The 25648-nt window shown below is 43.3% G+C and overlaps 1 protein-coding gene across 2 annotated transcripts in view; it reads left to right on the plus strand.

Annotated features, from left to right (window-relative positions):
• The window catches only part of HDX (highly divergent homeobox), a 41312-nt gene extending 15864 nt beyond the window's left edge, over nucleotides 1–25448 (plus strand). For both annotated transcript variants that reach the window (XM_015626668.2, XM_015626669.2), the window contains 6 exons: nucleotides 8130–8276; nucleotides 11700–11907; nucleotides 14875–14954; nucleotides 16507–16590; nucleotides 18621–18743; nucleotides 18947–25448. In XM_015626668.2, coding sequence (XP_015482154.1) covers nucleotides 8130–8276; nucleotides 11700–11907; nucleotides 14875–14954; nucleotides 16507–16590; nucleotides 18621–18743; nucleotides 18947–19072 — 768 coding nt within the window. In that variant the 3' untranslated portion in view covers nucleotides 19073–25448. The remainder of the gene's footprint in view (nucleotides 1–8129; nucleotides 8277–11699; nucleotides 11908–14874; nucleotides 14955–16506; nucleotides 16591–18620; nucleotides 18744–18946) is intronic.
• Nucleotides 25449–25648: the final 200 nt, after the last annotated feature.

The following is a 25648-nucleotide window of genomic DNA, read 5'->3' on the forward strand; positions in this document are numbered from 1 at the left end:
AAGAGCCTTTCTCTTGCTGTAACCAGTACTTTTTCCTTTATTATTTTCAGTTCTTTAGTCTTCAAAAGGTGTGAGTGTGGCAGTGTTCCCTGTATCAGTAGGAATCTGAGGACCATCACATTAATGGTGTTTTCTCTCAGACTTTTTCTAGGTCTCAGCTGAAGCACTTCCACTTTCTGCAGAGTTTGGTACAATCACTTATTTCTTTTCATACAGAGAGCACTTTATAAGAGCATCTCCCAGAGGAACTGATACTTTTATACAAACCCTGTTGTGCTCAATCCATCTTTTTTCTTTTCTAAGTGCTAATTCTCTTGAGGAAGCTTTTTAAAATGCAGCTCTTTTCTGGAAGGCTCATCCCCTCTATCACTTAATGGCCTTTTAGAGCATCTCACCAAGGAACTGGGGAGTGTCCTTGGGTAGAGTTTCACAGCTACATGAAGAGGTTTTCCCCTCCCTCCCAGTACCCTGCCACTCCATCCATAGCCAATATCCAGTTGTAAGGTAACCCAGGTTGGCTGTGTGATCTGTCAGGTACAAATGCTGCTGCTGAGGTTGTTTTTAGTGCTGATATGGGGGTCAGGTGAGTGTCAGAGGCAGCTCAGATTTGGCAGTGGGAGCACTGGCCTGGGAGTGGAGTGATGTTGGCCCCTGCCTACAGCACTGAGGGGAGTTGTTGGGCATTGTGGATACCTGGCCCCAGCTGTAGAACATATTTGTGGAGTAAATTTTAAACTTTCAAGGATGTGGAGGTGCCTGTTCATTAATCATAGAGTCCTTAAGGTTTGAAAATACCTTTAAGATGATTGAGGCCCGCTGTCAGGCCAGCATCAGCATGGTCACCACCACACCATGTCCCCCGGGGCCACATCCACATGATTTTGGACATTTCCAGGGATGGTGATTCCACACCTGCCCTGGGCAACCTGTTCCAGTGTTCTGCAACCTTTCAGTGATAAAACATTTGCTGATACCCAACCTAAGCCTCCCCTGGCACAGCCTGAGGCTGTTCCCTCTCCTCCTGTCCCTGTTCCCTGGCAGCAGAGCCCGATCCCCCAGCTGTCCCCTCCTTTCTGGGAGTTGTACAGAGCCAGATCCTGATCCTCCTTTTCTCCAGGCTAAGCCCCTTTCCCATCTCCCTCAGCTGCTCCTGAGCCTCCAGACCCTGCCCCAGCTCATTCCCTTCTCTGTCCCCAGCCTCCCAATACCTTTCCTGCACTGAGAGACCATTAAGGATGTTTATTAGGGAATTCTTTTTCCTTAGACCTTTACTCATTTGCCTTTTTTATCAATGAAATGCATAAAACCCATTGGTTAATACAATCTGTTTGACAACATCTGTGTCCAGATTTGTGGATGCACTTTGCAGTCTGAGTGCAGAATCAGCCTCCTTCAGGAGACAAGTTGAGGACTTGGCACTCTAAAACTGCTGTGTACATACAGGGGTAAGACAAGCAAAGGAGAAAAAACTCCTACTTCCTAGAAACTTTGATTTCAACTGTGAAATTCTTTTGAATAAAGAGTGTGAGGGAACAGAAATAGAATGGATAGAGTTGTAGAAGTGCCATTATGGCAATTACTGCCATTCAAACAGGAAAAAGGCTAATCTGTATTTTGGTTAAAATGGAGAAGATTGTCTTTTAGATGCTTTGAATTTTTAATCTTCTGCCTTGATGTTTTGTTTCCCTTGCCCTGTCCTTCAACTGTATCAGGAGAGAAATAAAAGCTGTGCAGTTCTGCAGAAACTCTTTCTTGTCTGCTCAGCTCTGCTGTAGGATGATGTAATCCTGATTGTTAATGAATATTAGTCTAGAAATATCACCCTCTCAGTAACTCGTGAGAGTGTCTTCGGAAATGACAGAGTTCTGTGTTCTGTCCTGGTGCATGTGCAGTGGCCTTTATGAAAGCATTGATTTTTGGTTTTTCACAGGGTGGTGGAAGGATAACAAGGATTCAAAAATAGCAGTGAAGGTACCGGTTAAGGAGAATTAAAAGGGAGAAAATATCTTCACTTCTGTTCTTAAGTCTTGAGTGCACTGCCTGTGCTTTAGTTCTGTGTCATCTGAGGTCTGAGCAGAATGATTTGTGTTTGTGGTGGATTTAAAAGTACTGGTCTGCTCTGGAGAGCATTTGACACACAGGTGGTGACTCTGGGTAAGCTGTGCCTTAGTGGTGAAGTTTTATTTCAGGGGAGAGAGGGGGCTTGTCTGCTCTGAGCTTCACTTCGGGGTGTCTGGGCTCTCAGTCTGATGTGTTTGGGGGCAGGAAAGATCTGAAATGGGTGGAGAGTGCTAGATTTTGATTTTTGTATCACTGTTTGCACACTGGCTTTTGAATAAAATTCTGGAGATGGAGTTTTATAAAGTGTCCCCTCTGAGCCCTGCCAGTCACAGGAGTGCAGACACACTTTGGGCAGGTGGATGTGCTGAGGCGTGACACCTGCCCCCAGCTGTTCTGGGCATGGCAGCACAGCTGGATTTTGTGGGGGAGACACATCAGTACAACTCTAAAGAAAGCTTCTCCTTGGCCTGGAGTCTGCAAGGCTCAGGAAAAACGACGTGAGCTGAGAGCAAACATCTCAGAGCAGCTTCACAGAGAAACCCCGGCAGGGATTAAAGCTGCCTGTAGTCATAGGGCACCTCAGCTCTGCCTTTTGTTTTAAAACTATTCCAGGAGGGACCTGTGGAGTTCTCTCCAGCTTCCTCTGCTCTCCCAGGAGGGGAGAAAATGGTGCTTTAGTCAAGTCAGTGGGATGGTGTTGAGTGAGACAGTCGGGGTCTGCAGTGAGAGGGGAGCCAAGCTGGAGGTCTCTGGGTGGGAACACTGTGCTTGTTCCTGCTTTGTGGCATTTGGAATGCTCACTAAAGTGTTCCTTCCTTCTGTGAGGTATTTTACTACATATCTCAAGGTATTTCTCCATTGGTAATAAAAGCATGGCATGGCCTTCTGGCTGGGAACAGCACCTCCTTGTCCCCCAGCAATGCTGAAGGAATGCAGAGTCTGGTCATCTTGTTATTACGTGATGTGCTGCACCTCAGTACCACAAATCACCCTGGCTTATTGTCTTCTGTGAGCCTGCAGCCAAGGAATGCAGCCCATCTGAACAGGAACTGCAAAACTTTCTGGTCCAATGCGAGGAAGACATGAATAGATCGAGTAAGAATCATGATAATTACCATCTAAAAATCAGTTTACTTTGAGGCTGAACATTTGCTGTTCCATAAATCAGCTCAAAAGCTCCAGAAGGGTGAGTTGTCAGTTTGTGTGGTTTGAGGGCTGGTTTGGAAATTAGAGTGAGATGACTGGGGCTCAGAGTGTCATTTCTTTGCTAGACTGTTCATTGCACTGATATCTCTCACTTTTTTTTTTTTTTCATCTTTTTAGTTGAGTTTGATTTAGAAACAGATATTAACAGAATATCTGTAATTTTGGCTGAGTGCTGAAGCAGTTACAGCTCTTCTCACAATGGGGTGCTATGAAATATTTATCAGTTCTGCTTCCATCAGAGCAAACTGCCAGCTTACCCAACCAGTGGGGAAAGATGCAAAAAGTCTCAGCTGCAGACACCTAAAAGTGTGTTCCTAAATGGTGTGTGAGCAGGGAGAGTTGGAGGCTGCCTTCAGACACCTCTGTGCCTGAGTTTGTGCAGCTGTGTCCAGCTCAGGATGGGTGTCACTGCCAGGGGGCAGCTTTGTGGCACTGGTGAAACCCGAAGCTGAAACCTCAGGCTGAAGGAATGTGTAATCTGGCACGGCTTTAATGAAGTTAAATATCTTGGTGTATTAAGGGAAAATGCAGACCTTTGGAATTTGTGTGTGGGAAATGAAGAAATAATAAACTGAAAAGCAAGAGTGATATTAAATGGTGCAGATGGGAAAGGAGAAACATAGTGGAATTATTCAGAAATCATTGTTAATACGTACAAGTAAGATCTTGAGGTAGGAATTGATAATGCTCTGAAGGAAACAGATATTAATTAGTGTCAGGGTTCAGAGAGCTCTGTGCTGGTGTCACTGGGAAAGGTGAATAAGGCAAAGTGACACTGCGCTTGTACAGAAAATCTGGGATTTGTTCATACCTTGAATACTTTGAGTGCTTCTGATCTTCCCATTTCTCCCAAAATATAACAGAGAAGCAGTGACAGGGATCAAAGGCATGAAAAATTTGTTTGTGAGAGGTTTGTTTGCTAAAAATAACCATTACCTCAGCCCATTTCATCACCAAGTATCAGAACTGAATGTTGATTTAATATGATTTCACTGCAATTGAAATGAACACCACGCACAGTGCTCAGCTGCAGCATAAATGCAAGTTATGTATAAAACCTCTAGTTCTTCCATTTTTTAGCATGTCTTTGATTAATAATCTGAAATTTGTGTATAGCTTTTGTGCACGTGGCCTGAAACATTTTCAACTGATGCATAAAACCCGATCTAAAAACGCAGGCTCTAAGAAAAGGCAGGATAAGGACACTCCACTCCGTGCAATTATTCATCCCAATTATAGACACCGGATTTGCACCACAGATATTGCTGCACAGTGGGGGGGGACCAGGGGCTCGGCACAGATCCAGAAATGCCTCTAATAAACTGGGTCATCTCTTCCAAGGATGTTGTTGTTACACTTGGGAGGTCGGGGATAAGCCGGGTTTAACCCTGCGCGCGGCACAGCTGCTGATTCGATTTGCTTTTCCTTGGGAATGGATAGGCTGGATTCTGCTGGACAAAGCATCTCATGCTTTTTAAACTGTGGCCAACAGAAGTGGGAAATGCAAAGGATTCAGCCAACAGCCAGCACCATCAAGGATAAAGGCAAGCCTTGAATCAGCAAGCCGGGTATCTGAAGAGAGAAAATGAGAATTGTATTCAGAGCTGAGTTAATGACGTAAAAAATAAGAACTGAATTACTGGCTTGACTTCACCTATAAGTATTGTCATAAATATGAAACTTTCCAATATCATCTTTGTTATTTTTTCCTATAATGATGAATGTCATTATATTTGTAGGGCTCTGAGATTTTCCCATTGGTCCTTCATTTCCTCTGATGATACTAAGCATGAGAAGGTTATTAACTAAATTGATGGAAGCTTAGTTACATGTACAGTGTAGAAGTTCTATGCTTTATTTTCTGACAAAAGTAATTATGTAATTTTTAAGCAGTTTATAATGCAGGAGTCAAACTTGGGTATGATCCATGTCGAGAGGATGATCCTGTAATTGAAGGTAGTTTGTGATTTCCCTAAGAAACTGCTGATAAGGCCCATGGCACAGCGTGTTACATGAAGGCAGCTAATCTGGAGCTGAGATTTGGACATGCTCAAGTGTCGTTTACATCTACTGAGCTTAAAGGTTGACACTGATCCCAGGATGCTGATGCAGCAATTGAGAGCAGGGTGTGTAAATGATGATCCCTCAGGATCTCTGTGATCCCACGGAGCTGCTCACTTGGCAGAGCTCAGCGCTGGTCTTGGCAGAACAAAATGGCTAAAGTGAGACAGAGACTCCAAAGTAGAAAATATAAGTTATATTATCATGATGATAGAGTATTTGTGAGGTAAAAACCATTGAATAGTGATGTATCTAATAAGATTTTTATTGAAACATTTGCAGTAGGTCATCAGAATTAATATCTATCCACTGAAGTGGAAAAAATCTGACTTTGCTTTTTAAGGAAAATTTTTGAAGGCCAGGCTTTTGCTAAATTCTGGGTTTTTTTCATCTAAAGTCCTTGTTTTGAGTAATTAAAAGCTGAGCAGACTCTGCACCCTCCTGAGCACCATCTCTTGGGGAACTCTAGGCAGGCACTGGGTGTCTTTTGTCCCAGGCAGGATCCTCTTGCAGATCACTTTTCCTGCTACCGAGTCCTTGCCCTGGCTTCTTTCAGGAGAGGAAGCATTTCTGAATAACTGGGAAACGTGGCAAGAAGAAACCTGAGCTTCCTTCACCAGCAACTGGACTTTCTAATTGTTTTTAATGGTTTTGTTCTAATTTGGCCAATGCAACCAAAGTGCTGGGAGAAGACAACCTGAGCAAGGGTTCTCCCTTACCTGTGCTGTAACACCAGGCACATTTCCTGGTGCTCCACAGCATTTCACAGAATATTCTGAGCTGGAAAGGACCCCACAAGGATCCTTGAGTGCAACACTGAAGTGAATGGGCTGAAATGGGAGAGTTGCACCTGGGAAGGCAAATTTGGGTGTTCCAGGGGGGTTTTGTGTCCCTGCACCAATCACAGGGAGCTCTGTGAGTTCACTGCAAGGGCCTCCAGCAGTGTGAACTCTGCAGAAGCAGCAGGCAATGGTAGTTATTTATGTTTAAAAAACACCTTTAGGAGGTGAGGTTGCCCTGGGCACTCCGGAGTGTGGACAGGCCAGGGTGTCTTGTTTTTCTGTGCATTGCTGTCACTCCTCTGCCTTCCCTCTCGTCAGTGCTGGGCTGCCGCAGGGCAGAGCTCTTCCCAAGTCCCAATCTCTTTTGCCAGCAGCTATAAAAGGAGTTATTGCTGCAGTGATCCAGGAGATGGCTGTACTTTTGTTCCTTGAACATGGCTTGGCATCAGGAGGAGCTCAGGTCAGGCGTGCAGCGGGAGCAGCTCCGGGCAAAGCGGGGATTTGGCTTTGCCTGGGTGTGGAGCTGCGCTTTGCTCATCCTGGAGCAGCCTTCAGTGAGCCAGGTGGATTCCTTTGGGATGAACTTGCCCTGGAGCATTCTGCCTGGGAGCATCCCCTGTGCTGGGCTGCCCAGGGCTGTCCAGGATACTCCTCACCATCCCCACTCTGACACCATCAGTGGCACAGGCAGGCTGGGAACAGCTCCTCTGATTCCAGACTGGCATGATGGAATGATAGCCAGGAAAAGCTCTGAGTGCCTGCTCCACACTCAGTTGTGGATTCATGAAAATTGGAAAAAAACTCTTAAGGTCATCAAGTGCAACAGGACCATATTCAAATTTATCTGTGCATCTTTTTATTTGGATTATTTTAGGAAGACAAAAATTGGTGTCCCTGTTTTATGTTCATACATTGATGAGACTCAAGTACGTCTAACATTTTGAGAAATAGTAACTTTTAAGAGAAGAAAATTGCAACAATTACAGTGTTCTGAAGATAACAAAAACTGGAACTGGGAACTGTACAAGATTGTCAAATGATCCTAGTTCTGTGAAATTACTTTTTATTCCATTTACAATTATTTCTTTCCAACTTTTAATGGTTTTTAAATGAGCAAACACAGAATTCAGCTATTGAAATCATGAGCACAATTCAGCTACTGAAATAATGACACATGTGGCACATGGGCTACAAGTTATGAGTGCAGACTTTGTGGTTGATTTTCTTTCCTCTGAATAGCAGCAGAAGTAAAAATGAGTTGGTGTAAGGAAACTGTAGATTTTAGATAAAATTCTGTGTAAAAAGTATTTGATAAAGCTTGGGAGCTCTTTTAGAGAAATACATTCTGTGCTCACACCAGTTCAAACAGTGGTAAGATGTTTAGGAATTCTTTTTCAGTGTTAGTCCTTTTATCACTGATCCACTATCACATGTTTTGATAAATGTAGACAAAGAGTTTGGGAACTCACAGATAAACAGTGGAACCAATTTAAACTCAAGCTCACCACATAAACATTAAAGTATTCCCTTTAGGAAGTCAGAATCCTTTGAATTATGCATATGTTGTAGTTTGCAGTAAGATAAAAGAACTTTAAGGGGGGAGGGTGAGAAACTTGAAAAGCCTTTAGGGAATAATTTGCATAAATTGGGTGGAGAGAGTAAACAGCACAAGGGGGAAAAAAAAGTTATTTTCAGTAAGGCCTTATAGAATGAGATAAAACAAATTACCAAAAAAATCAGGTGGAGCTGAAACAAAGCTGAAGTGCCTCAAATTTGGGTTAATGCTTCCACTGCCTTTACAGGGAAGTGTACTTTACAAATCCCAGGGAACGCTGAAGTGCCCTGGATGAAAAAAAAAAGAATAAAAAAAACACCCCAAATTCTTAAGGGATTCTTAAAAGAGAAGAAGAGCCATGGAGACAGCAGAACGTGTGTGTTACTGTGTGGGACACCTCTGGACATGAATGCTCAGGATAAGCAGATTTTTTTCAATCTAACTGTATTTTTTTTATCTTGCAGTTACAGGACCGCACACAGTTTAGTGACCGAGACTTAGCTACCCTAAAGAAGTACTGGGACAATGGCATGACCAGCCTGGGCTCAGTCTGCAGAGAGAAAATTGAAGCTGTGGCTGCAGAATTAAATGTTGACTGTGAAATAGTTCGGGTAAGAAATCCAGAGTCTTCCCTTATCTTGTCACAGGAGCAAAAATAGGACAGATGAAAGGCTTTAAAAATTTCATGAGGAAGCTTGAAATAGATTTCACGTATTACATAATGAATGACCATGTTGGGAAGTGCTCTCCTGCTCTTTCTGGAGTCTATATTTAGTAAAAGCCCTCAGGTAAGAGTCTTATTGATCAGCAACAGAAGCAGCACTACGAGCTGTTTGACATTTTCTTGAGTAAGATTTTAAGTAAAAGTGTTACATTTTTGAGGGAGATCCTAGAAGACTGAAAGGTACTATTTATATTGCTAATAAGATACCAAAAAAGGGCTTTCCCAAAGATACGGGGGAAATACTTCTCATTCAGGCTTATAAGGAAAATTGTGTGAAAGAAAATCCTCCAAAATAGGAAAAGAAATATTTTTCAAGACTGTCTTGAGGGCAGGTTGAGATGTGATGGAGGAATTCTGAGTTAGTGTAGTTTGATGGTCCCTATAAGTGGTTGAGGGAGTCACAGGTGTGCTGGAGATAACCTGGCTCCCACAAACCACTGTTCTAGAGGCTGGGAAGTTGTTGCTGCTGAATCCTGGATGAGCAGACACCCAACAGCACCCTGCAGCTCTGGGGTCTCATTTGCTCATCCCAGCCTCAGGAAATGGCCCCACTGTTGCAGTCAGACAAGTACAGGAGCCTTCCTTTCCCTCATGACAGGCATGACAATTGGGATTATTCCTTTCAGGGTTCATCCTCTTTTTGCTCCTGTTACCCGAATTTCTGACACTGCTGCAGAAGCAGAGCTGAGAGCCCTTGGTGAAACTCCTCTTGTGGACACCTCTGGCTTGGTGCATAAAACGCTGCCAAAGCTGCTTTTAGCTTGAACACCAATCTGATTATTTGTTTTTGTGGCCACACAGGAATTCTAAAAAACCCAATTGTACTTTTGGAGGCTGAAGAAAATCACTCTTTTCTCTGTAGAGAGCAAAGCTGCTCCTTGTTTAGCAAGGCCTTCACTTTGCTCTGTGAAAGGTGAAGCTGTTCCCCCTGACAGCACCTCCTGGACAGCACAGTGACACCCAGGCTCCCTCGGTCTGTTCCCTTGGGAACATCCTCATTGGCACACCAGGGCTAACACTGGAACTCTGTGCAAGCCTTTCCACCTGCTGGAATGTTTCTGTCCTCGGGGCAGAGACCAGGAGAGCCCAGGAAGGCTCTGGTGTCACCTGCACCAGAACAAACTCACAAATGATCCCATGCACTTCACATGTTTAAGGAAATGTTTAAGGAGAATGTATTTTAGGGCTGGAAGTCTCAAGCTGATTTTCCCCATGGCAATTCCAGTCTGCTCTTGCTCTCACTGTTTTGCTGTTCCAGAATGTTCTCTGTTCAGCAGAGCAGGCAGGATGTGGAACCTTCTCTTCCCCATTTAATTTGAGACACTGTCAAAACATGTTCATCTTCTCTGACGTTCTCAGTATGTTGAATGAAAGATTTTCTGCTTTGAAGAGTCTGTAAAAAGATTTGCCTTTCCCAAGTGCCTTTTTTACTAAAAAATAGGTAGATTCAATTTTAAATTTTGTTAATGCTGTTTGTTAAAATCATGAGACGATGGGAAAATTTAAAAGAATGGCAATACACGGCTTGGAAAAAAGAGACCCAGATCTCAAAGGGCTGCTTGTGTGGGGGTTTTCCTTTAATTTTTCTCCTCAAAACTGTAGGTAATAGAAAAAAATGATCTAGGTAGTTCTCTTCATACCTGTTGTACATTCTTCAAAGAGGAAAATCAGCAAGCTGGGAAAGCAAATACGAGCCAACAAAAATGATTTGCTAAAAATAGTGTTCAGCATGTTATCTTTTAGCTTGTTAGAGATGCAGCTTTAAAAGGGCTTTTTTTTTAACCTAAGGCTGGCACAGCATGAAGCTGTGTTTAGTAGATGAGACTGCTGTTAATATTCCTTTACTTTTTTCTCTTTGGTAATCAAAGTATTATAAGCAAAAAGTTTTTTACTCAACTTTTTCAGAACCCTAGGAAGAGGAACAGGACAGGTGTTTCTGAAATAAGGCCAGAGTGATGTTTAGTCAGTCTTTAAAGAAAATCCTGAAATATTTTAATGTCTTGGGAAACCCATTTGGAACAGAGGCCTCATGAAAAGGATGTGCATTTTGCCATGGCCTGATCTTGTTTTCAAACCCAGGAACTGCTGCTCCTATTTCTGGGGGTGTAGGTGGTGTGGCAGGGGAACGAGAGCCAGCCCAAGAGGAGTGGGAGTAGCAGTTGGTAAAGAAATGGATTCCTGGCTCTGGGAAGGATCTTGGGTTGCCAATGGAGAACTGGTTTGATGGAATGAAGAGTCTGGGCTACAGGGGCTGTTGAGCAGAGTTGAGATGAGAAGCTGAAAGCCTGACTGACACAAGGGAAGGGAGAGTCTTAGAAGGTGAAGAGTTTCAGACAATTCTTGTTACATCATGTTAAACGCTGAATCTTTAATAATTTTTGGTGTAGATGTTTCTTCATCAGAGAAGGCAAGTTAATGACCAGGTGTACAGATCCAATTGGAGAATTTAGAATGTTGGCCTTTTCTTATTTTTTTTTCTCCTTTGAAAATCAGTTTTATTGATGTAAGATGAACTTAGAGCATCCATCTCCATCCCACTATGGCAAGTTTCCTTCATGTCCCAGACTGTTCCCAGTGTGCTCCTCTGCACTCACTGCAAATAGCTTTTCCTAAAGCTCTGTCTTGCAGCCAAAGGGGACTTTGGAAGGATGAGCTGCTCGGAGCTTTATTCTTCAAGTTGCTTTCTGTCCTCCAAGGGGAGTGCTGTAGATGTGTCACCTTGGCCAGTTCCCTCTGTGCTGTAGGAAACCCTAGAACAGAGGGGATGTTTGGGTCATCGGATGTTTCATTCTCCTTATGGAAGTTGGGGAGGAGGAGAACCTGGATCAAAGATCTTACATTAAATTTGTTGAATAATTTAGGTGGGCAGAAGCCTTACAAAGTCACCTATTCCTGCTCTTTATCTGGAGCAAGATTGACTTTGGAATCAAGTCAGGTTTCTCAGGATGTTGTCCAGTAAAACGTTGAGTACATCCAAGGCTGGATGTACCAAGGCTCCTATGGACAAACTGTCCCTCTGCTTCACTGTAAAGCATTATTTTTTCTTTTATATTCTCAATTCCAGTCAGAGCTTCCCTTGCTGCTGCTTGTGCCTATTGCTTCTTTTCCTTTTGCTGTGCACCTTCCTGTTTCCCTTGGAAAGCTGAACCTGGACACCGGATTTCGGGGAACAGCCTCAGGAGGATGGAGTACTGGGGAATAATCAGCTCCCTGAACTGCTGGCTGCATCCTTGCTCCTGTAGCCCAGATGTGCTGATGTCACTTGGTTGTTATAGTTTCTAATATCACTCATGTTTATTTCTCTTCCAAGACTTGGATTGGGAATCGAAGACGGAAATATCGTTTAATGGGGATTGAGGTCCCACCCCCTAGAGGAGGTCCTGCTGATTTCTCTGATCAATCTGAATTTGTTTCTAAATCAGCACTTAATCCAGGAGAGGAAACTGCTACTGAAGTGGGGGATGATAATGATAGGAATGATGAAGTATCAATCTGCTTATCTGAAGGAAGCTCACAAGGTATTTGGAATGCAGTTACTACTGTGCCTGTATTTTCCATTTTGTGCAGTGTGCATGCTTTGGGTTCTGTTGTACACATTCAAAAACGTCTGACAGAGTCACAAGTGCTCCACCCCACCTGGGCTGAAGGTACTGTTTGGTCTCTTTCTTCTGTGTCTCAGAGTTTTGTTTGGTTTGTTGTATGAAGGCTGGATAAACCTTTGATCATAGGAGCCCCATTTCTGCCAGATTCATCTGAAATCAGATCAAGAGTTCACATTTTGTTGGTGCAAGTGAGAGCTGGGCAGCCAGTACGGGTGGGGAAGCCTCACTTCCCAAGGAAGCCAGATTTAAGAAATGCTCTCTGCCAACTGCTGAGTTCTTCCCAGCCAGCTGGAGTAGCCATTCCAGTTGACACCCCATCCCTGGAAGTGCCCAAGGCTGGGCTGGATGGCGTTTGGAGCACCCTGGGATAGTGGAAGGTGTCCCTGCCTTGGCAGGGGGTGGAACAGGATGAGCTTTAATGTCCCTCCCATCCCAAGCCATGCTGTGATTCCATGTGAATCCATGGTTCTGTCCCTGTGATCTTGAGCCACCCCTGGTGTGGCTGGAGCTGCTGCTGGGACTGAGCAGAGCTGCTGGGACTGTGCATTCCCAGTTCTCCTGGCAGGGAACCCCTCGGCTCAGGCTGGAGCAAGGAGCTGCCCAGGGCTCCTGCTGCTCTGTCTGACAGGCAAACACAACCCAGCAGATCAAAGCCAGGAGCAGGGGCCAGCTCAGAAGCCTTGGAACTGCACACACAGGGGGGTGTCCTCAGTAAACTGCAGCATCTGGAGTGAGAAGAGCCTTCAACTTAATTCCCTTTTCCCTCCCAGGAGCACATGGGATCGATGTCTCCCTGCCCCTCCTGTCCATGAGCTGCCACATCCCCCTCTCACTAATTGCTCCCAGTGCTTCTGCTTAGAGGAGATCAATGGAGCCTTTGCTCTCCAAGCTGAAAGAAAGTCTGACCTCGGGCCTGCTGCTGCTGCAGCTCAGTGTGCCAGGCTGGATCCTGTCATTTCCTCAGAACAATTTAAAGGGAAGAGCCAGGGGAATGGAGAGCGGCTGGGAATGAGTTTGGGAGAGCTTTGTCATATTTGGCTGTAGAGGGAATAAGATAATGAAGAAATGGGTCAAGTGAGATGAGGAATCTCAGAATCCTTGATTTACCTGAGGTGTGGAAGGAGCTGATTTAAGTCAGATCTGCTTGAGAGCAAATGGTGACAGGGAAGAGTCTGATGTGTTGTAGTTCAAGTGAGGAATAACTCCATGTTTGTTGAGCAAGGCTTTCATCAGGCAAAGTGAGGCTGAGCACTTGGGTGCATTATTGGTGTCAAAACCTAAGGAAGTGCAAAGAAACAACAGGATTTCCACAGCATCCAGGAATCCCACTTTCATTCCTTTATTCTCCCACAACAATTATTTCTGTTCATTTCTCCAGTTCAAAGGAGGAGGTTTCACTGCTGCAGCTCAGCTGGTTTTGAACTTCCTGGAAAATATTTCCCCCAATACTCATGGGCTATGTTCAGTCACAAGATAGAGAATTGTTCTAATGTTTGAGAACTGTAACTTTTGGTCCTAATTTATTAAAAAACCGAAACCACAACAGCAAAAAACCACTCTGAAAGACAAACAAAAGCAATTTTTGGTCACCTAATTAGAATGACAGTTGATGATTTCTGCTTCTAAAAAGAAGAGTGTAAATGTAAAAAAACAAGCTGTGCTGTGGTGCAAAATGGATCATTAAAGCTCTCATATTGCCTCACCTTTTTTAATTGTGTGTTAATTGAATCCACACTGTCTAAGTGGAGGTCATTAGGGCTGTGCCAGGTTCCATGAGCTGAGGATGAATATTTAAGCAGTTGGGAATGCTGTAGGGAGCTGTTGAATCCCAGGGGTGACTGCCAGGGTTACAGAATTCCTGGTGCCTTGGGATGTCCCTGAGGAGCTTCCTCCCCCAGTGACCTTCACCCTTCCTTGCTCCCCTTTGATCCCACGTGCTCCTGGATAGCAAATTGTCCTGTGGAGCTGTGACCAGTGGCACATTAAGTTTATTTAAAGCAATTTCTAATCAAACTAGCACAGTTTAGAGATATTTAACATCAAAGTTGTTTAAAACTATTAACTGGCTCTGTATGGTCTGGCCTAAACATTCCTCTGTCTTTGGTAATCCCAGGGAAATCCTGTTATCCCTGTGTTTGTTAGGAGGTGACAGTCCCTGGAATCTCCTGAACCTTGCTGCCCCTTCCCTCTTTTCCTCTTTATATTTAATATGTGTAATAGATTTATGTTTTAATATCCAGAAGTCAAGTAAATATGAGAAACAAACTTAAATTTTAGGGGTAGATAGACTTACCTTTTTGTGGGTTTTGTGTTCTCCTTGGCCTTTAAGGGCAATGGAATCATTTTATGCTTTGTGGTTGAAATCCCAGCTCTGTTTTCAGGTGTTTATACATAAAAAAGCACTTTAGGTTCACTGGGGATAAGTGTTTGCCATTATCTGATCAGTTTTTGGTTCCAAACCCATCAGTGTCAGCAAGGGGGAAGTGGGATTCAGATATGTACCCCCCAGAATTTCAGGGAATGCAGAATTTTTCATGTGAGAATTTATTTTCATTTAAAAAGACCCCAACTTCTGCACACCTCTGATGTGAAACTCTTCATCACCTTTGAATATTCCAACCTGAACCTACAAATGGGAAGGTTTTGGTACAGAGAATAACTGAGTTTTGTTATTGTTTCAGGTCACAATTGGTTTGATGTTGGCCTGAAATGCTTGTGACAAGATGTCTTTTTAATAAGGCAGATATTCTGTTTATGATTAGACATTGATACCATGACTTTGCTGTTGGATTTAGCAGCTGTGACATTTAGTGATAAACACCATTAATGGTCCTACAGCATAAAATTGGAATGAAATCTGACAAAACCAATTTATTTCTGCAGAAGAGACAAATGAAGCTCTTCAAAATGAAGAAATTGGCCACAAAGACGATGACCAGAATCCAGTTTCCACTGATAATGTGGTATGTTTACCTTTCCTTTTCCACCAATTAATAACTCTTTAATTAATGTTGAGGTTGTTCAGCACCTGTGTTTTTCACTAGTTGACAACTTCAGTTATGTGTGTTAAATTTCTATTTGAGAATTTCCTATTATTTCCTATTTGAGCTTTAAAACTGTACTAAAAATACTCAGACACAGCAGGAAAAAACCCGAAAACCTTCAGTAGAAGTGGTTTGCAGAGATGGTGTCCAAGAGGCTCAGCTCCCCTGAACCCCAGATTTTGTCATTTGATACAACTGTGGAAAAAAAACAAGGAAGAGTTTCTTCATTTTCTGAAAACACTGTAACAAAACTTTAAAAATGCATTTAAAATTGGACAAAAATACATTGTATTTGCATAAGAGATACAGTTTTCCTATTTGAAATTCTAATCTGTTCCTTCCCCTCCTATCTTAAAAAGTGTGTCTAAGAAGGGGAATGTGAATGGCAGTTATTTAGAGACTCTCTCCTCAAGCTGAGTCTAAAACCAAAAATATTTGAGTGCCAGTGTTACTGAGGGTCTGGTGGAGCAGCAGAACTCAGGGACATTGAAGCTCTGAGCTGTTGTCACTTCAGGTGGGCTGGCAGACAGCCACACAAAATGTGTTTTATCCTCCCTGTCTTCAGCACAGGCTTGGGGGCTTGGTGGGTCCTGCCAGGGGGAGCTGGGAATGCCCCTGGAGGGATTTCTCCTCGGTGATTTCCTGGTGTGCAGGCAGGAGGGACCACATGCTGCAGGAAAAACCTGAATTAACACCTCAGGAATGACCCATGGACATGGATTGGGCCAGTGGGGGCCCTTCCCTACACTGGGTTAAACACCATCCAAAATAATTGGAAAATTGCTTTAACTTATTGTGGACAGGCTCATAAATGATCACAACTGTCAAAACAAAAACAGTAAAAAAACTTGGGACGTATTTCTGAGTCTTACTCAGTGTTAAGCTTGGCCTTAACACTGTGCTTTAGGTGTCTTTAGAGACCCAGTATAAAAATCCCCCCAGATTTTTGTGAATTGGGTGAAAATGTTCACATTTATGCATTTGGAAGTGTCCTTTGGATCAGCATCCCTTACAGGTAGGGGCATTTTCCTTGCACTCTGGCCAGGGACAGTCAGAGGAGAGAACTCCTTGATTTCTTTAGGTGAGGAGTAGCTCAGGACTTGCTGTGATGGTTTGTCCAGAGGGGATACATTTCCAGACCCTCCTTTGCAACAACAGAGCAGAGCAGGGGCTGTGAAGGCATAAATGTGCAACTTAAAGTCAAAAAGCTGGGCCAGGGAGCTCCTCCTCTGTCAACAGCCAGAGTCTCCATGGCAGCAGCTCCCGCTGGATTCCTGCTGGATCTCCTGCCTGAGGTGCATGATTGCCATCTAATGGGAGCTGCACAGCTCAGAGCTGCTCAGGAGCCAGCACAGAGCTTCCTGTGCATCCTTCATCCTTCATCCCTCGTCCTTCCCGCTCCTTTGGGATGAGCATCCTCGTTTGTTTGTCTCCTCTGTGCGTTGGAATGAGCTGTTTGCTTCTGTTTCAGAAAATAGAAATTTTAGATGATGAAGAGAGTGATCTGATCAGCAATTCTGAAGTGGATCAGATGAGTTCTCTTTTGGATTACAAGGTGAGTGATTGGGCCATGTCAGGGACAGTGGGATAATCCCCAGGGAATTCAGGGAGGGTGGATGTGTCAGGAATTCAGCAAAGGCTTGTGGGATCCTGAATTCCTCTGCTCTTTTCCCAGTGTGCACATTATGCCCTCATCCCACCTCCAGCCACTTTATCCACATTTCAACCCAAATGGAGGCAGGAAAACCCCATTTCTACAGAGCTGCAGCTCCCTCCATGTGTCCCAACAAAGGGATTTATGGACCCACTCCACCAGAATTGTTCCTTGGAATGCTGTGACGCTTCTCCCGCAGCGTGGTGCTGCCAGCTCTGAAAGGGACTGAGCAGCTGGAATCCTCTGCTGGAATGGGGGGATCTGAGGAGAAATCATCCCCCAGGACATGCCTGGAAGTGGTGGCTGTGGGAGGGAGGAGAAGCAGTTGGATCCTGCCAGCTCCTGTCTCACTGAGGGTTTTACATGTACTGCTCTCCCAGGAGTTGCCACAATTCCACATTTCCTTGAGTTTTTACCTCCATTGCTGTTTTCTTCCCTCAGAAACCAGGTCTGTTCTCCTGAAAATAAATTACCAAAATAATAAACAGATCATCTCTTCAGAACAAAAATTCCTCCTTCCAGCAGCAGTTTCCTGGGAAGAGCAGTGGAGAATGAATCAGGAGAGGGAATGACCTTCTCTTAATGTCACCTGTCAGCGCAGTGAGAGGCTGCTTGTGACAGTGCCCTGCAGAGCCAGGGCTGTTGTTTGACAGCACTGATTACTCCCTGAGTTTTCTGCCTAAGTCTGAATTCTTCCTGGGCTGGGCAAAATCCAGAGCTAACCAGGCAGCTGCTGAATATCCATTGGGAAGAACTCAGCTGATTTTTTATGGAAGCCTCAGAATATTCCTCTCTCATTCCCAGAGCTGTTGTCACCTGGAACAGTGTGGTGAGCAGTGCTTTCACTGAAAAAAATGTGAATTTTCTGGGAAAAAAACCAACAAAAATACAACCATTTTTAAAGGTTTGTTGCAAACCTTTAGAGCATCATGTAGTCACAGCTCTTCATGTCAGCTAAAGCTGAATTCCAGCCAGTGTGAGCATGAATATCATACTTTTTTTTCATTATTCTCTCATGAGTTGGTGCTATTAAACAGAGCCCTGCTGCAAAAATGAGCAATGCCTTTGATCTTGTAACCTAAATAAACAGTTTGATTTTCATGATATTTGCAAAGGTGAATAACCAGACAAAATGGATTTTAGCTCTGCACTGATCTACAAGTTTAGCATTTTGATCCAGTAATGTCGAAGGAGAAGAGATACTTGTAATAAATAGAAATTCTTATCATATCTGAATTCTTAATTAAGAGCTTTGCAAGTATAGATTGGGAAAATGCCTTTTTAGCCAAAGCACACAAATTATTGATATTTCCTCATTTTGTGATACATTACATCCAGTTCCAGCCCCATAAACAACTCTGGAGGTTTGTTTGTTTAAATGGTCTTTAAGGTCCCTTCCAAACTGTTCTGTCACTCTGATATTCCTGTTTATTCTGGAACCTGAGGGATCCTGAGGAGCTTGGTGAGCTGACACTTGATCCATGTCAAAGCCAGCTGCACTGGAGGATGTTATCTTGTAATTTGTGGTAGCTTTGAGGAATTTTCAAGTCATTTCCCCTGTTTTTTGTGTCAAGCCTTCTGCTGTAATAATGGAATTTTTTTTGCTGTCTCTTCTCACAGCCCCCTGATCACTTCTAGGAAGAGATCTGGGCTTTGGTCGTCATTGTCACTAAAAATAGTTTTTAGTAACAATTCTTTAGTGACAATTTGTTTTTAACCCAGGGGTGTTTGGGTGTGGTTATTGCAGTGCTCTGTCCTGTCCCCATCCCTGCAGGGATTTAACAGACACGTGGATGTGGCACTTGGGGACATGGTCAGTGGTGGCCTTGGCAGTGCTGGGGAATGGTTGGGCTCAGTCTAAGAGGGCTTTTCCAGCCTAAAAGATTCCATGGTTCTGAGATTATTCCCAGAACTCTCTGGTTTCCCCACAGAGTGAAGAAGTCAGGTTCATTGAGAGTCAGCTGGAGAACCACAAACAGAAATATTTTGAACTGCAGACGTTTACCCGGAGTTTGATACTTGCAATTAAAGCAGATGATAAGGAACAGCAGCAGGTAAATCCTGGAGCAGCTTCAATATCTGTGTTTAATATCAGAGGATGTTTGTCCTTTTGTGTTGTGCCCCTCCCTTGGGATTATTCCAGAGGCTCAAATTATGATTGAAAAACTGAATTCACTCTTTGTTTAAAGCACTGCTGACATAAAAACCACACTTAACAGTGGATATCCAATATATTAGATATGTTTTTCCCTTGTAGGCTCTGCTTTCAGACTTACCTCCTGAACTTGAAGAAATGGATTTCAACCACACCTCCCCGGAGCCCGATGATACCTCATTCAGCCTCTCATCCCTGTCGGAGAAGAACGCCTCAGACAGTTTGTGATTCCCTTTTTTTGGAAGAACAGAAACCCCACGGGAGGTGCAGGGCTCAGGAGAGAGAGAGAGAGGCTTTTGCTCTGCAGTGTCCTCAGCCCGAGGAGGAGGAGCTGTGCTGGAGGGCGGCTGTGGCTCCTCGCAGCCTTGCAGGAATTGGGAATGTTGGGTTTGGAAAATCAAAGAACTGGGTGAGGGAAAGGTTCACTGGTATCAGCTTGGTCTTGGGTAGGATTAACTTTGACTCTCCAGAACAAGTCTGGCTCTGTAGCAAAGTCTTTTTGAGCAGGGATGCAAGAGTGGGAAACAAATGTCATGTGACACAAAGCAAATTCTCCAGCTCCACGTGCTCCCCTGGCCTGTTTATTATAAATTTCCCCATTTTTACTCAGGTAGGTGGACTAAAAATTGGGGATCCAAATAGAATAACAGGCTTTCTCTGAGTTGTGCTTGCAAACCTGAAATTAAACTGAAGTGTTTTTCATTTTCTGACTTGAGATTGTTAAATCTTCCATTTTTCTGACCAAAATAGCTGAAAAAACCTTGAAAGGCTAACTGAAAAAATTGAATTATCATCAATAAATTATTAATGCAAAGAAGCAGTGATAAGTGTTGGAAGAAATGAGGTGGAAATGGGAACCCTGATAGCTGCAGGACACAACTTCCTAATACTGTAGCAATGGGATTGGATGTTTACACTCTTTAGAGTTTAATGATTGTAGTCACAGTTTCTATTTGTCAAAGCCTGAATGCTAATTTTATGCTTATTATTTTAAGTCTTGGTTATATATTTTTCCACAAACTTTGCTCCAGTTTACCAAGCCAGTCAGAATTCACAGCTGTCATTGCATCCTGAAAGGTTTCCCAGTGTTTGGAAGTGAGTTTTGCAGATCTGGTCTGAAGCCCTGCCAGGTGCATTTTTTGGCAAGTGCCATTTCTAAACTTCGATCTCAATTGCAGGCAGGGGCTAAACTGAATATTCAGTAAAAATTTAAGTTAATTAAAAATTAAAATTTAAAGTTAAGTTAATTAAAGGATTTCTTCTTTCCCAGAGCTGTTGGCACTGGATCCCTTCGCTGCTGTGGTGGAATGGATGTGCAGAGATGTTCAGATGGATTCAGTGGGGTGTGTTTGTGGCCAGGGAGTGCCTGGCCATGGCAGTGCTGTTGGCAGGGGGGTGACCAGTCCAGGGCAGGTCTGGAGCTCTTTTCCTCCAGGATGGTTCTGTGGGATGCTGCAGGTGCCTGCCCATGGCATTGATGCTCCAATTCCAACCTGGATATCCCTCAGCAAGCATTTTTCACTCAGATACTTCAGTCTGGTAAAAAACCTGATCTTCCCATTTTATGCCAAATAATAATTGACTCTGGGGAATCCTTGTTCATGCAGTGAGTAATCCCCTTAATTTCAGTGGGAGGTCTAAGCTCAGAAAACCCAGAGTGTTGGGGAAATAACACCTTTTTTTCTTTAATACAGGGATTAAACTCGGGGTTTAGGGTTTTCTCAGTCTGATCAGTTCCTCCCTAACCACTTGTACAGCTCTTTTTGTTTAGTGTGAGTAGTGAGCTCTGTTCTTTCAGGTTTTTAGTCTCTCCTCTCCTTGGGCAGGAGGAGCTTTTAGCAATACTGTTAAATACCAGCTGCAGAAAGGGCAGGAATGGTTTTAAAAGGTGTTCTGAAAACCCAAAAGCCTCACAGTTCTGCCTCCTGTACAATTCTGTAAGTTCCCAGCAGATCTACCCTTCCACAGAGAAAGGCCAGAGTTCCAAGCTGCTGGGCCTGTGTGTGAGTTGAGGCATTAAAACTCAGCTGGAAATGGAGGTTTGAGAGCAGAGCTCACAGAGCTGTCCTTCACAGGGAGGATAGAGCTGAGCTGGAATTCTCACTCTGAAAAACTCATTTATAAAGGGTTTTCTGTGCCAGGCCAACAATGGTTTCTGTTGGTGTTCCCTTTAGATAAGAAATTTGTGCCACTGACAATGAAACCTCTTGTTTTCTGTGAAATTAAAAAAAAAAAAGAAAACAAAACAGTGCTGGGATTTGACACTATTTGGACCCTGCTTTCCTGTTTCTTCCACTTCAATTCCCATGACAGAGGGCAGGATACTCTAACAGGAGTTCCCAATTTCATGCTCAATTAAATCATCTGCCTTCCTGCAAGAGAAACTTCTATTGATGATTCCTAGTTTGTTGTCTTGCTGCTATTTCATATCCAAACAGATGGAAGGGAGTGAATTTTGAAAACTGTTTGCTAGATACAAGCAATTATGTCAGTCCCAGCTCTCCAGGAAGCTGGAATCCTCTTGGATGTGCAGCTGAGATGAGCTGCAGTCAAGGCCCACCCCATCCCTGGGGGATGTTCTGTGGTCCTTTCTCCTGTGGGGAGACAAACACAGCCTGGGACACTTGACAACACTACAGGATAGTCAGGGAAAAAGGGTATAAATTCTATTCCTGAATAACAAAGTCTGGGGAGGAGGATGCTCCACAGCTCCTTGGCTGGGGTTCTTGGCTGGGTTTTTTTCAGAATCAGTGTGTATTTCCAGCAAAAGCCTGTTACCATTAGTGGTGGTTAAATGTTGGTGGAGAGCAGTGGGGGTGGCTCTGGGGTGGGTTTGGGTTCAGGGTGTTTCCCCTGTCTGTAGGATGGTAACAAACACCTGCTTTAAGTGCAGTTCATCATTTCATAACCTTCCATAGGAGATAAAGCTCATCCTGTGCTTTTCAGGGTGCCAGGAATCAGCCCCCTTTCTGTTGCAGGGAGTGTCTCTAATGTGAATTATCCCTGCAGCAGAAGGGCCACGTGTGGGTGGTTTTATCCCCTTTCTGTGTTCATGTATCAATGTTTGACCCTCCTGCCAAGTCTCTCATTTACTTTGTCCATGAACAGTGACTTCCCTGGCATTGTTCTTTGCTAAAGCATCCATGGGAACATCAGTGATATCTCTCTGAAGAAAAAGGTGGGAAAGCAGCCCAGAACAGACACTTCACCCAGAGGCAGGGCAGGCTCTCCCTGGGGAGCTGTTTTTGATGCAGGAAGGTTTGCTCCTGGTTTAAACCCTGTTTGCTGGAGCTCTACCTCCTTTCCTCCCCCTGCAGGTGATGTTTCAGTCACATCCATAGGTCTGACAGGAGTAACAGTATCAGGAAATACTCCAATAAAACAGAGAAGACTCCAGCAGGTGACTTTGGGGCAGGTTTTAAGGTACCTGAGCAGATGAACTGTACGAGGTTTCTGGAGTGCCCGGCCCTGAGGCAGCTCTGCACTTTAATCTCTCCAAGCATTTCTTTTCACTAAGGCAATAAAAAGTGTGAAATGAGGAGTTTTGGGCTTTGCAGCCCTGTGAGGGGGGAAGGGAATGAACTTGAACTCATCTTGAACTGGGCAGCAGCTTTAGAGAGTCTGTTCTCCAAGGGGAGAAGCTGTGTGTGCTGCTGGGCTCAGACAGGTGGAGTGATGGAACAAACCAGCAGCACCATGGACATCCTGGCCTGGGAATGGGAATCCCTGCTTCAAATGGATCTTTCCTCCCCTCTGGGATCTCTTGCACTGCTGCATCCCTGAACACAAAGTCCTGCACAGCTCTGACCTTCCCCTCGTCATTCCACACAGAGCTGCTGGTCTCGGGTCTCAGCCTCCAGCCCCTGCCCAGCTCCCCCAGGGGCTGGAGGGCTGGAGCCCGACCACACTTTGCCTTTCCTGCCCCAAATGCTCCCAGCTCAGCTGGAAGGTGCCTGAGCAAAGTTAGGGATGGGCAGTGAGGAAACTCCAGCTGGCTGCCAGAGAACACTGGCTGGAGCGTGGTCCTTGATTTCCTTAATCAAAAACGTTTTACCACATCAACCAAAGGTGAAATCTGAAAAGTTTTTGGGGGAAAAAAAAGTCAGTGCAGCAAAATGGGTGTTTTTCATGAAAGAACAGGAGTTTAATCTGAGTATTTATTGCTCTGAAAAACAGCAGCTGCTTTGGTCAGAAGGCGACAGGAATGGGTCTGTGGGGGTTCTTTTCCCACAAAGGAGCAAATCCTCTTGGCTAAAGGAGGTGTTCAAGGATATTCCTGGAAGGAAAACAGTTCAGGTCAGTGCTTTGGCTCTGGGAACAGTTTCCCATGTTACTGAACTAAGTCAATAACTCTTTTCCAGCTCTGTTTTACATTTTACACAATGCTACCTCTGAAACGTGACACCCCTTAAACCCACACAGAAAATGTGAACTTAGGAATTTTTTTTAACCTTTTATAGGCAATAAATTATTCCCAACATCCATCCTTCAGTTTGTGCTTGTTTTTTGCTGAGTGTGAGCCATCACTTTTGTTTTTAATTTAGTGCTAGTTTTCTGTATTTGTGTTTATCACAATCCGTGGAGAAGGAAATAATGGGATATTAGGGAGAAAAGCTTAGCGTGTGTTAATGGGAGAAAATATTTCTGTTGAAGCTGAAGGATGATGGCTGTGCTGGTTTGGGTGCAGTTACTGTGAGAAATGGATATTATCCTTAATTCTGGTATAAATGATTGTTGGAACATTGCTCAGTGCATCAGATGACTTAATCTGAGAGAGCAGTCAGCGATCTCAGCACTGTAAGGAAAAGGATTTTACACTTTCTGAGACATCACAGTTCATAAATACCTCTGCAGATTTTTGTTTCAGTTGTTTCCCTTTTTTGGCATAACTTTATAGAGACCTTGTAGAAAGAATTTTGAAGTGTTAGATGAAAATGGGTCAGTAACAAACCGAGGTCAAATGTAGATTTAGACCACGTTTGTGTTCGAGTTTCATCTGAAAGGAGTTCCTTGAATTTCCCCCGTCACATTTCTCTCCCTGGAGTACAGGGGAAGGGTGGCAGGATGCACGAGGGGGATGGAGGGAATCAGGCACAAGGAGGCAGAAATGAAGGTTCTGAGTTTTAGTTAAGAAAATTTTAATGAACTGAAAGGTTTCTGTGCTGTGGAAAACAAAAGCTTCTGCTTTATCTGCAGATTTTGTGAAATACAGTTCAAAAGGTCATTGGCAAATCCACTGAGTTGTGCTGGGGGGAAATTGCCTTTTCCAGTGGAAATTTTATCATTTCTGGGGTTATTTCTGGGGTTATTGAGTGTGTGTGAGCACACAGATGCAGATTTACAATGTGCACAGATAACACTGAACTTGATCACGGTAGCTCTACAAAAGTATTTTAACTTGAAATGTTAATGGCATTCTTCTCAAAGAGATTTCATTTGCTCTTATTTTTGTGTCTTGCTGCATATCAATTGCATAGTTCTGAAAATGAGTCAGATACATCCATACAGATATGGTTTATTGTTTATGTCCTTGCAACTGGTAACTTTGAGGCCTGGAAATTTATGAAAATACCCATAATAATGGTATTTCTAAGTGATCTTGGCAAATAAACTGCTGTATTTCTGAAGAGATAACAAATCTTCTGCCATGATAATTTCTGCTTTGTTTTCACTGTAGGAATGAGTTTCAATTAAAAAAAAAAATATTATGAAAATTTAGATATTATTATATAACTTGGATGTTTTCCTTCACCTACAAAACAGGATAATTGATAATTTTAAGTATTTTATCATTTCCTTCTGGGCCAATTCCTTAAGCTTTGAAACCTGAGCATATTCCTGAGTTTCTGTGTGAAAATCACTATTTATATTGCATTTTTATCATTTGTATCAGTATGTGTAGCAAAGAAACTACTACAAACCTTCAACTGAAGTACCTCCACTATGGTCCAGGACACCTGATCTGGGCATTTGGAGTGCCAGATGCCCGGAGAAACAGTCCAGACGTTTGTATTGAGTTGGTTTTCTGTGTATATAAAGGGTATTTATAATCTTGTATTAACAGAGTCATCATTGGAAATGCTGATTTCCTGCTTTAGAAGCCTGCTCAGCTATTTTTATATAAAACGTTGGTCTTTGCCTTCATTTTTCTTTTTTTTTTTTTTGGTGAAAAGTTGTGCCATAGATAATTTAACTTATCCACAGATCCTTTACAGAGTTTGCTTTGACTTCTCTTAATTAATTATTTTTTCCTCAAATTCTCCTAATTTGTTTTCTCTTCCAAATGCATCTCAAGGTTGGTTTGCTTTCTTAATTTTATTTTATTATATTTTTTAAGTTTTGGAAGATCCCTTCATCTGCATGCTTTGGTAGCTCGAGTTTTTCCTCTGTAGTTTATTGTTTATGGTTTAGAAGAACCTTTTATTGAAACCCCCTGAAGTAATGCTTGTACAAATGTATTTAGGGTGGCCCAGATAGTCAGAGAAAAGGGCTATTTAGCATTGGTAAATTTGTCTACTGACTCAAGGATATTTTTCTACGTCTGTCAAGTTTGGGACTATGGAGAAATGAAATAAAGGTGAATTAACTCCTTTTCCTATATGAACTTCTCCGTTTCTGTCTTTTTTCTGGCCTTATAAATGTTCAATTCTGTTCAGAGCAACAATTAAAAACATCGGGGCTCAGCCCTAATTCTTCAATTCTCCCATTAGAAATTAATTTATTATTTACAGAGTGGCTTTTCAGAGTTAGAATTTTATGCAGAACTTGGAGCCCTCTGAGATGTCCCAGGGGCAGTGAGATGTC

This window comes from Parus major, chromosome 4A (assembly GCF_001522545.3).
Source record: "Parus major isolate Abel chromosome 4A, Parus_major1.1, whole genome shotgun sequence".
Classification (NCBI taxonomy): domain Eukaryota; kingdom Metazoa; phylum Chordata; class Aves; order Passeriformes; family Paridae; genus Parus; species Parus major.